At 55.5% G+C, this 12,427-nt stretch overlaps 1 protein-coding gene across 1 annotated transcript in view; it reads right to left on the reverse strand.

Annotated features, from left to right (window-relative positions):
* Positions 1-12,427, reverse strand: part of MPPED1 (metallophosphoesterase domain containing 1) — a 61,630-nt gene that overhangs the window by 43,651 nt on the left and 5,552 nt on the right. Inside the window, exon 2 of the mRNA XM_044228179.1 lies at positions 9,698-9,879. Coding sequence (XP_044084114.1) covers positions 9,698-9,879 — 182 coding nt within the window. The remainder of the gene's footprint in view (positions 1-9,697; positions 9,880-12,427) is intronic.

Genomic DNA, 12,427 nt, shown 5'->3' on the forward strand with positions numbered 1-12,427 from the left:
AATGCCAGAAATGGACAGGCTTAATATTGGGAAACATCAAACAAATATTCCTTGTTATTGTCCACATACAAAAATCTTTACCAAGATAGTCCTGCATAGCAATGACAGGGGCACAATCTGGTCTACAAGACACTCACAGCTGAATGAGTGATCTAGCCCAACACGACACACGGGATAGATCAGTCAGAGGGACTTACACATTTCCTCCCCCCAAATGCAAAAGCCATTTGTCAAATGCATCTCTCTTTTCACTATGGCCCCCAGGAAGCTCAGACTCTGATTTCCAGTTCACAGGGTTCAGGTAGCCTGGGGCCTTCCATCTGAACTACTCTTAATTTCTTTCTTTTCTTTTTTTAAATCTTGGCTTTTCATTTATCCTTTACATTCTACCATTGTATTATTCTTATTCTTTTTATAAAGCACCTCAAATGTTCCAGCACAAAATGGGATATAGATAAGCAAGGAAAAAAATCCTCCAAAATAACAAAATAAAACAAAGAAAGAACTTTCAGAGAGCTCAGGCCTTTCAGAGATAGGCATCTGAACCTTGTGTAAACATAAATTTTGTTGGTTTTGGTTTTGTTTTTAATTAATTAATTTATTTATTTAACAGAGATCACAAGGAGGCAGAGAGAGACAGGCAGAGAGAGAGAGGGTGAGGCAGGCTCCCCGCTAAGCAGAGAGCCCCATGCAGGGCTCAATCCCAGGACCCTGGGATCATGACCTGAGCCAAAGGCAGAGGCTTTAACCCATTGAGCCAACCAGATGCCCCTGTTGTTTTTGTTTTTAACTTAAGGCAGAAATTTTTAGGATGATAATCTTGCAAAACTTGTTTGAAACACTCACACAAAAATACACATGCCAGTGGGTCTCATTCATCTCCAAAATCATTCTGTTGTAAATAAATAATTATACTTGGCGCCTGGATGGCTCAGCTGGTTGAGTGTCTGACTCTAAATTTTGGCTCAAGTCATGATCCCAGGGTCGTGAGATAATATCAGCCCAGTCTGCTGGAGATTCTCTCTCTCCCTCTCCCTCCTTCTCTGCCCCTCCCTTGCTCTCTTTCCCTCTCTCTAAAATAAATAAATAAATAAAATCTTTTTTTTAAAAAGCGTAATTAGCACTTAAACACACCTTTCAAGAGGCGTACACGTTAATATGAAGCTCCTGTAATTACAGCTCGTCAAAGTCATTGGACCACAACTTAGAATCTAGACTTTTTTTCCATCTTTATTAGAAAGTAATTTTCTCTCCTTTGGCCCCTAAAACACACTTTTGGCTGAGTGAAGAATTTGTTTATGGATGTAGAAATTTAATTTTTTAAGTGAACACCCAATCTCGGCAGTACCGTTCCCCCATTCGTCACTCACACCTAGGCGAGCACCTGCTTATCTCATTGGCCCCGTGCTACCTGCAACCTTAGTCCTTGAATGCCGACCAGCTCCTGAGCAGAAAGTTGCCAGTAATGACATGAGGACCGAAGTCCAAGAAAATTTTTGTATTAAACACTCCATCTCAAGTCTTTGCGAGAATTGCATGTTTCTGGAAAGGTCTGAATCAGGCCATGGTGTCCAACTAACGAGCCAATGAACCAGGATCCACTTTAGATCCTACTGGATGTACTCAGTGAGGACCATGGCAAGATCTTAAAAAAATAAAAAACACCAAAAAGCAAAAAGAGTTGGCTGAACATTTTGATTGACGTGACCGCCTTATACGAATTTCTCTTCTCGTGCAGTGCCTGCTTCACGCCAGGCCAGCGACCCCCGGCACCCTCCACACGTACCTCCCAGCAGCAAATGCTGTTGCTGTCGCCTCCAAACTACAGCCAAAGCCTGCCCCGAGCTCTGCGTCTGCGGCCGCCCCCAGGGCCAGTCCCAGCTCCCCGCACCTGTGCAGCCTCTCCCAGTGCCCAGAGTCCTCCCTGCCTGCCACAGCCCAGCTCCACCCAGCAGCCAAAGGAGACTTTCGAAACACTGAGTCAGACTGTATCCCTCTCCCGCCTCAGCCCCAATGGCCTCCTTAACAATTTGGGGCGCCTGGGCGGCTCAGTGGGTTAAAGCCTCTGCCTTCAGTTCAGGCCATGATCCCAGGGTCCTGGGATCAAGCCCCGCATTGGGCTCTCTGCTCAGCAGGGTGCCTGCTTCTTCCTCTCTCTCTCTGCCTCTCTGCCTACTTGTAATCTCTGACTGTCAAATAAACAAATAAAGTCTTAAAAAATATAATAATAATAAAATCCACCTCCTCATTCCAGGAGCAGGCTGCTGGTCAGCAGGCCTGGGCCTCCGCGCCCACTGGGCTCAGTCTCGTGGCCCTTCCGGGGCCACCTTGTGTCAGATAAACCCCTGCCCCAGTCACTATCACCTCCCCTGTTTGTTCACCTGATTTACTGATCTAATCACCAAAACGATCCTCTTTACTTAATCTTTATAACCTGCCCTGCATCGGTCCCCAGGCCCCTCGGGCAGGGACTGCACCTGTTGTGGTCATCCCTGAGCCTCCAACACCGAACCGGAGAACGTAGGGGGCTCCTAAGACAGATATGGACTGGGGTGAGTCTGGAGCCCTCCCCTCCCCTCCCACGGTCACAGCCCAGCAGGAGAGGCAGACCCTCACCGACCCACCCAGGGCTGAGAGGCCAGGAAGAATGGGGACCTGGGGCACCAGAAGGATCTTAGGTAACACACAGTCCACACGTCACGCTTTCTGGCATTTGGACACTCAGTGGGGTGAAAGCGAGGTTCGCTGGCAGGTGAGGGGCTGAGCCAGAAATGGGCCCCAGGAAAACTGACTTCGGTGCTCCGTGCCCTGCTCCGGCGAAGAGGTTGCGGTCCTGACCACGGATCGGGGTGAGGTGTGTCCCTGCAGAGCCTGAGCCGCTTAGAGCCTTGGGGAAGTCGGCCACAGCCAGGAGCCCCCCTTTGCCCCGACCCCGGGCTGCCCCACAGTGGAAAGACTCTGTGGCCTGGAGAGCACACTGGCGATGGCTGGGGGAAGCCAGCTGCTGTCCGGTTCTCCACCAGTGGGGCCAGTCAGGTACTGTCTCTGCACCTGGTACCGAAAATGAGGGATGTCTCCCCACGCCACGCCACGCCACAGCAGCGGTCAGGAGGCGTGTCACGTGGCAAGTACAGAGCATGAAGCAGTGTAGTTGGGGTGAGGTCACGGTCAAATGTGGTGAGACAAGGAGGGAACCATGGGGGTCAGAAAGGAATAAGACAAAAGCAGGGCCTCGCACACGCTGCTGGGGACAGAGTGGAAGGTGACAGAGAGGGGAGGGTGGCCGTCCCACAGGAAGGGTGGACCGGAGAGCAGGGACAGCCAGAACTGAAGCTGCCACAAGAAGAGATGTGGGTGAGGGGGTGGTCACCTCTGGCCGCAGTGAAGACAGTCATTCCCCACAAATTCTAACAGTCCCTGTGCCTCCAGCTCCTGAGTTGGGGGGGGCAGTGCCCTGCCCCTTTCCAGGGCCCCGCACCGCCCCCCCAAGCCCACGCCACAGGCTCCTGGACTGTGTCACATAGAGGCCGAAGGACTGTGGGCGGCCCCGTTTCTGCAGCCCTCGGGCCTCAGCGCGGTAGCAGATGCAGCAAGAACCAGACTCCACCTCAGAGCAATTTCTCCATTTCCCTTCCCCTCCCTCCCTCCCTCCCCGATTTTAATTAAGGGTTTACTTGCAGAAGACCCAGCTCTATTTAACTAAATCCTCGGACCCCTTTTATATTGTCTTATACATCGCTTCATGCTAGGGCACCAGTAAAAAGTTAATTATAACTTCCAAATACTCCATTACCGGGCCCTCATCTTCCTCCCCTGCCTGATTCCGCGGAGGGTAAAGCGCCACTTAATTAAGCGGCATGCTGCGCGCTTCACGGCCTCGCCATGCGTTATTCAACAAACACCCTCCCGCCGAGCACTCTCCGGGCCACGCAGGGCCCTGCGGTCAGCACAGGCCACCATCTCCACCCTCCAGGGGCTCACAGGATCCTACAGGAGGAAGGCGAGCCTGGCAGGGTACCCATTGCCGCTCAGCAAGTGACAGACACAGGTGGAGGGGACAAGCAGCAGAGTCAGAATAATGATGACAGCTGACGCCAGCCTCTGAGGGGAGGGAGAGGGCAGAGGAGCTGTGGATGGGGGCCCATGGCAACGGGTCACAGGTTTGGGACAGAATGAGCCTGAAATCCCGGTGACCAGCCAGGAGGAGGTATCTTGGGAGACTGAACAATACATCAGCTGATCTCAAAGAGAAAGCTGACTGCGGAGACAGGGGGAGGTATCTGCATGTCTGGGTTGGAGCAAGTACTGGGGACCCTTGATGGTCACCTGGAAAGACCGAGGTTGACCCCCCAGGGGGAGCCCCCTTCAGCGGGCCAGAACAAAACAAGGAACACAGGGGATGGATGTGGACCAGTGCCGAGAGGATGATGGTGTGGGAACCACGGAAGGCAAACCCAAGTTAGACGGGGCGACGTCTAGCCCCACCAAGAAGCAAGGAGAAGAGAGAAGAGGTGGGAACAAGCCACCAGTGGCCTCCGGGCTGTCACTCTCGGGGCCCATGCAGGTGTCTGAGGCCGTGGGAGCTGGGGGGCGGGGGCGGGGGTAGAGAGGCTGCAGGCCTCTCCTGGTGGGGGCTTGAGGAGACCAGCTCGGCACCCGCTGGTCACAGACAGTGAACCTGGTGGCGCTCTGCAAATCAGCTCATACACTCACAGTTCTCGACGGCATGGCCGGCACTCAGAGCCCACAGCCTGGTGTCCTCGCCTAGGGTCAGATGTGCATGGTGTCGACCCCTTGGGCCCGCCGGCGTCCTGGGAGGTGGATGCTTCTGGGGCTCAACCTCTCCTCCTGCCCTCAGCAGCCCCGGCCTCCAAGAGGGACCCCACACGCCCACCTGGAACACCTGGCCCCCCCCTTGCTTGGGTCCAGATCCCTGCTGGCCTCAGCTCCTGGCCTCATCATGGAGACCCCAACTCAGCCTCTGACCTTGGGTCTTCTCAGACCCACCCCAAGTTCCATGTTGCAGCAGCCTGCCCTCCTCAGAGCCCCCTCTTGCTGCTGCCCCCACCCCCAGCAACTGGTGGTGTATGCGGGCTGGGTCCGCAGTGACCGGCTCACAGTGCACCAGCACGCCACCCACTCCTGGCCGTCCCGAGCCCACAGCCTCTGTCCCAGACCTCCTGGGCTCAAGCGCTGGCTGCTGCTGGGAATGAGGTCCAGCTCTGCCCTCCAGGGGCTGACGGCCTAGGTGGGGTACAGGGCATGAAGACACGGATAATTCCCAGCCATGAGCTGAGGGCCGCCCCAGGGTCTGAAAGGGGAGCTCCGAGTACACAGAGACCAGTGCTGCCCAGTGGGGTGGGGCAGGACTCCGTGGGCTGGAGGAGGAGGCACGTTCCCCACCGGGAGGAGAGCATGAGCCACGGCCCAGAGTGGAGAACAGGGACCGCAGTCAGCCAGTGTGGCTCGGGTGACACTGGGGTCATTAGCTGTGGAGGAGAAAGGAGCTTCTAGCACATTCTTTTCCATTTTCAGCAAGTTTTGTTGTCCCTTTTGCTCCCTATGGCTAAAAAGCTTGTCCCTAGCAATTTTTTAGCTGTCACTAGAACATTTATGCATCAAGCTGGCATTTCTATTTCATGAATATATTTGGGATATTAACGACCAACAGGAAAGATATTAACGGTGTTCTCAGGAGAACCGTCACTCCCCCAGCCACGCCCCCTTCACCAAACTCAGACCCAGAAAGAACCCTGTAAAGGGGCAGAACGTGATCCCCACTCACGGCCAAGCCCAGAGCAATGCACCTGCCAGCAAATTAGAGTCGGCTCGAATTTAGACACACACCCCCAGCCGGGTGCCTAATCTTAACTTATAAAGAAGGCCTTTACTAATTTCTTAAATCTCCTCTTGTCTGTCTGGAGGTGGCCCCTGGAATATGATTTTAAATGCTTTCCATGACATCCCTGAACAGGGAAGAAGCCGGCTGTGAATCTCAAATCCATAACCTCCTTATCCAATGAGAAAAGTCTGGGTGAGAGGTGGGCGGGGCTCAGCTGGCCCTGGGAAGGGCTCCAGGTGACCTCCTGAGTGGCTGCAGGACACCAGGACTGGCCTGAGGCCAGGGCTGCCCTCACCCCACCCTGGGACAGACTCTGCACCAGATACCAGAGAGGCCAAGATTTCTTTAAAAAAATAAGATTTGGGGACACCTGGGTGGCTCAGTTGGTTAAACATCTGCCTTTGGGTCAGGTCGTGATCCCAGGATTGAGTCCCGCATCGGGGTCCCTGCTCAGTGGGAAGTCTGCTTCTCCCTCTGCCTGCTGCCCCCCTCTCAAATAAATAAATTATATATTTTTTAAAAAATAAGATTTTACTCTTGCGTTTACATGATGCCACCAGAATAACACGTGCTCCCTACAGAAAATTGAGGTGGAGGAGAGAGAAAACCATAAAGAAGAAAATCCCCCAAGATCCTCCCACTCAGACATCGGTTCTAGAACATTCCAGAGACTCTGCCCTCACTGGTCTCCTTGCTTCCACTCTAACTCCACAATCCAGGCCTTCAAACACCTTTTTAAAGATCACTCCGAGCCATGAGCTTCCCGCAAATCCCCACTGCACATAGAGTCAACCCCAAACCCCAGTCCCCGGCCCACAGGCCTACGCGAACACGGCCCTGTCTCCCCAGAGGCCCCATGTCCCCATCACCAGAATATGAGCGTGCCCTGCTCCTCCCGCCCCACTGTCACCCCAGTGCCTGCGACACACGTGGCCGAGACAGACTCCTTCCGGTCTCTTCTCCAGGTGTGTGTGTGTGTGTGTGTGTGTGTGTGTGTGTGTAAACTGTGAACATAGCTGAGATCATACATCAAGATCTCTCAGAAATTCCACACCTTTTTGCATACAAACTGTGCTAGGCCCTCTCCCCGCTGCTCAGCCTCAGGACCTCACGATCAGATGTCCCCCAACGTCCTGGGGGACCCACCCATGACCCCTGACTCTACCCCAAGGCAAGGCCTGATCTGGCAAAGTCAGCTCCTGGAGGCAAGAACATGATGTCCACAGCTCTCTAGCCCAGCGGAGCCTGCAAACAGCCCACCTCCAAAGAGGGAGGCAGGGCAAGGAGAGTTTGACCACTCATCTCTAAAATGAGGCCACTGAGGCTCAGAGCGGCCACGTGGCTTCTGTAATTCGTGGGGCAGGAAGCAGACCCAGGACATTTGGTCCCAGATAGCCAAGTCCTCATGTTTACGTGGGATCAGAGATTTCATTCTAAGAAGATCAAGAAAGGAGATACGGATGAGGAAGAGCCCCGTTCCGGAGTCCAGCAGCCTGGCCTGGAATCCTAGCTCCACCCCTTCCTATTTGTGTGGGCCTTGGGCGAGTCACTTCGCTTCTTTGGGCCTCAGTTTTTTCCTCTGCAAAATGGGTATGACGACAGCTCCCTCTTCATTCTGTTGTCAGGAGGATTCAATGATTTGATCGCACACACCAAGGGCATAGAAGAGGGCCTGGCACATATAATCACTCATGAAACACTAGCTATCTACGGATGCACCCGTGCCTGATGGATGAAGCTACATGGGCCAATGGGTGCGCCACCCGCCTCTCAGCCATGACCGCCACCCCCCAGGGGACCGGAACTGTCAGCCCCCAGGAGATGAGTCTTGTACAACAAGCAGGTTTCCAAAAAGCCAGCTGCAGATGGACTTCTAGAAGCTGCTCCCATTTAAACATTCACTCATGTGCAAATTCCCTGCCACTCGGTCGAGCAGGAAAGGGCTCCTCCTTCTTGGGCCTAAAGCCCCCCGACCCCACCGCACCCCACTTGAATGGTATCAGCAAACACTTCGAGACAGCCAAGGGGAGAAACCTGGGGGAAAGGAACCTGTTCTAAAAGGAAGACGCCCTCTGTAAGTTCACACCCCCCGCCCAGCAACAACTAAGGCAAATAAGTCAAGGCAGCTCCACGCGCGAATTAGGAAGACCCCCAAATTCCCATGGTTGTTCTGACTTCTGTGAAGGGGTCAGTGGAACGACCTCGCTGAAATGCCCACCTCACCGTGCTGGATCCCCGAGCCCCCAGTGATCCTGAGGCTCAGAGCCGTGGTTATGCAGCCCTCTCTTCCAGGTCCCTCACCCCCAAAGTCCCAAAGCCCCTTCCACAGGCCACAGCACACAGCCGCTCCTCTGCAGTGTCCGCCAGCACGTCTGGCCTCCCCTGTCCCCTCAGCCTGAAACAGCCCCCTTTCCCTGCACCAGCAGCACATGGCCCACCTGGCTGGGTCATTTGTCCACTCCCCAGGGATGGGGCCTCACCGTGGGCCACAGCTCGTCAGAAACCGTCCCCACCCTGGAGAACCTCAGCGTGAGAACCTCGGGCTGGTGTCCTCCGCTGTATCATCAGGACACACACCCCAAGTTCACCCAGTCCCCAAGTTCACCCAGTTCCCAAAAGTCACGTATGCCGGGACACACAGCTGTGTGTCTGCCCCCGGCATCGCCCTTTCAAAGAGGCCTTCGTTCATTCCCCCATTCATTCATTCATTCATTTGCGCAAGTGGACGGAAACAATTAAGTGACACATGGTGTCTGGCCTGCGGTGGGAGCCTGGCGTCTGCCTCGGACACATACCCTTGGCTCAGCCAAGAGCAGTCCACAGCTGTGGAGACCCATAGCAAGAGGGACGAGGAGCCAGCGGGACCCCCCTCCCAGGGGGCGGCCAGGGCCAGCAGGCAGCATGGGGCCGGGTAGAAGCCGGCGGCCGGCCCACCCCGCGGGAGCTCTCTTCCACCCTGGCCTCCCCACAGTGCAGCCCAAACAGGGCATTTGGACAGAACTTCCCATTCCAAAAATCAGTATTTAAAGCTCCAAGCCTGCCAAGTGGAGGGGAAGGCCTTGCTTGTAAATATTTGTCTCGACGGGTAGAGCCGGGCTTCTCGCTCCCTGTAGCCTGCCAGGGTCGCTCCTGGCCCTCGGCTCTCGGAGCTCCCAGCCAACGGCCAACAGGCCAGCGGCGCGGCGGGAAGACCCCAGGGGGTAGGACCCGCCAGCAGCCCAGGGAGCGGGGCTGGGCCGTCTCTGCACCCACACCTCCAAGCTAGGCCGCCCGGGGGCTCTCCATCTGTCCCCCAGGCCATGGCAGAGACAACCTCCTCTGAGGTTTCTCCGGATTCCAGGCAAGCAGCTTTTCCCAGGGGCGCTCCATATTTATGTCTTTTTTGTTTGGGAAGAAAGCAAAAAGCTGAAGACAAATCCCTGAGGGTATGCTTATAAATCCGCCCACCATCACCCGCCGCGGGGACAGCGCTCCAGCGCCCTCCCCACAGCTGTGCCCGGGAGGGGACCGCGCAGGCGCCCCGGGGACAGCTGTTGCAAGGGCGGTAGGCAGTCCAGTCAGCTGAGTGCCATTCCCAGAGAGGGAGTCATTCATTCCCCATTCATTCATTCACTCACGCACTGATTATTTACTGAACACCTACCTGTACCAGGCACCAGAGGCCGGACACGCCAGGGGGCATAAACAGACCCGGGCGAAATCCCTTCGGGAGGACATCTCCCAGGCGGAAAGAATCGCACACACAAGTCAGAGCTGAGACAAGAGCTGGGGTGGGCGACGCGGAGCAGTGAGAGCGCGGAAGGTCAGGAGGTCCCCCCGGGAGCAGAGCGTGGCCGCCTCCTGCCCAGCACCTACCAAGCCACTCGTTGAACTTCTTGACCTCGCTGGGGAGCCCCAGCTCCGTGAAGTCCCCGGCGTGGATGAGCACGTCGCCGTAAGGCATCTGGATGGGGTCGGTCCTCGAGTGGGTGTCCGACACACAGACGAAGCGGGTGTAGCCGGGTGGCTTGGGGGCATCGTGAGGCACAGGGTCCACCCTGGGGGAAGAGAAGACGCCACAGGTGGGGTGTGTCCGGCCCGGCCCCGTCCACTGAAAGCACACCCACTCCGAACACGGACAGGTGCTGGCCTTCCCAATGGGCCCTCGGGGCTCGAGTCCTAACTCTCCTGCCCGCTAGCCCGGCAAACCTGTGTGTTCCCCCTGGGCCTCAGTTTCCCTTCTGAAACACAGGGCCCTCGGAGGGTCGAAGGCGGTAAGGGGTAGGGAGCAGTGGTGGGCACGGGGTGATTGGGACAGCTAACCCGCCGTGTGGCCAGCGCTAACCCTCTCCCCCATTGCTCCCTGCGGGGCCTTTTTAGATGTTTCTTCCCTGCTCGATCCCTTCCCATGAGATTCCACCACCACAGATGCATGTATATGTGTTCCTGCTGGATCTGGGCTTTATAATAAGAAAAATAAGCTGCTTCTTCACCCCCTAAGAACCAGTTTCGCCCCCTCGGGTGCGCCATCAGCCACACCAAGAAGGCAAAGGCCACAGTCTCCGTTCCTGGCGAAAGAGTTGTCTCCCCGCAGGGCCCTCGGAACACACGACTTCCAGGGAAAGCCGGTAGGAAAGTGGGGATTTCACGGGAACATATGAAACCCAGTCAGTTTTTCGAATCTCCGAGATGGTCCCATCGTTTTTTTTAAAACAAGGGCTTTCCAGTGGCGCCTGGGAGGCTCAGGTGGTTTAGTGTCTGACTTCAGCTCGGGTTGTGATCTCAGGGTCCTGGGATGGAGCCTTAGCAGGAAGTCTGCTCGGCCCTCTCCCTCCACCCCTCCCCCACCTCGTGCTCTCTCTTCCAAATAAATAAATAAAATCTTTAAAAACAAAACAAAAACAAGAGCTTTCCAGGGGTGTGTAGGAAAAGGGTGCTGGAATCAGAAGACCAGGCTCTGAATGTCAGCTCGGCCCCTTATCACCAATGTGTGACCTTCAGCTTGGCCTTGCTTTGCTTGACCGTAAAATGGAGCTACGTCACTAAGCAAAAATTATCAGAAAATTAAAACAGCTGCAGGGATGTAACTTCCTGTTCCGGGAAGCCCGTCATAGCCCCCTGGTTCCGCAGACAACGGTGAGCGAGCGGCCCCCGGCGTCCCGGGGAATAAAGGCAGACTGCAGGACACGAACCCAGCTCTGTGCTCCCAGTTCAGTGCTCTCCCCACCTCGCTCAGCCTCCTCAGCTGAATGATTCTGCCAGGCTCAAAACTCTTAAAAACAACGCAATGACATTTCAACGAGCTGCTCTCTCCAAATGAGTATGCCGCTCGAGGAGTTGTGTTTAAATCTAATTATGCGGCAAACCAAAAGCGGTACCATATCAGTTACATAAATACTTTTAAAGACATCTTTCTAATTATCCTCTTTTTTTTTTTCAGACAATATACTTCGAAGAAATTTAATTAACACCTTACGAGAGACGTGGGTTCGGCATGCTAATGTGCAAGGGAGCATTAGCAGGCTCTATCCACCCCAGTCGGGGGCACTGAGCCAGCCTCTCTGCAGGACATCACGGTGCCAGGGTGGGAGGGAGCCCCCTTGGGGCTTGAGGGGCGTGGTCCAGCCGACTTAAACCCCAGCAGGTCCGAGCAAGGTGTGACCAAGGAGAAGAGAAAGATTCCCTGAGTCCCAGTCTGATGGCAACCGGCAAGAAGGCACTGGGGACTCTTCCTCTTCCCTCCACATCCAATCACCCATCCATCAGTCCATCCATCCATCTACCCGTCCATCCGTCCATCCATCCATCTGTCCATCCATCCATCCATTCATTCAGCCCAGCACATTCTTCCCACCCACTGTGGGCCGGCCCTGTGCTCAATGCTGGGGCCACAGGGACTCACCAAGCCTGATCCCAGGCCAAGAGACCCCTGTCTCTGATGGCAGAGACAGACTTGGCTGGGCAGCGACAGTAGGACCACCAGCTTTGATGGGACAACAGACAAGCTGGGGGCCAGAGAAGGCTCTAACCCAGCAAGGGGCTCCCTAGAAGCTTCCAGGAGGGGGTAAGACCTGAGCTGGTCTGGGAGCTAAAATCTCTCCTCCCACCACTCTGTCCTTCCCTCCCCCCTCCCCTCCCCCACCCCAACCCTCGGACAGACCGTCTGGCAGGTGGACAGACCGGTACATTCTGCAGCCCCAGCACAGCTGGCTGGACCGAGGGCGGCCGTTCACTACTGGGCTCTCGTCCAGGCACAGGAACATGAGTGAGTCGATCAGATTCACTCATTCATTTATTATTCACCCCTACACATACTGAGGTTGTGGGCGTGTCCCAAGATGACGGAGGCCAAGTCAAAGAGACAAGAGAGATGAAGAAGGGAGAGACAGGGAGGGAGACGCCACCTCCAGAGCCACCGCTGGTCCCAACGAGCTCTCTTCCCCTGAGCCCCTCAGCAAGGCACCTGGGCCAGCCTCAGCCCCGTCCACCAGCAGCCAGCCAAGAGCAACGGGAATTCCGAGGGCCCCAGTCGGGCTGGCCTGCTGCAGGAGCCGGGCTCCTTAATTAACTGCATGCTTATTTCCCTCCACCCCGAGGCTACCGAGC

Source organism: Neovison vison, chromosome 12 (genome assembly GCF_020171115.1).
Source record: "Neovison vison isolate M4711 chromosome 12, ASM_NN_V1, whole genome shotgun sequence".
Lineage (NCBI taxonomy): Eukaryota > Metazoa > Chordata > Mammalia > Carnivora > Mustelidae > Neogale > Neogale vison.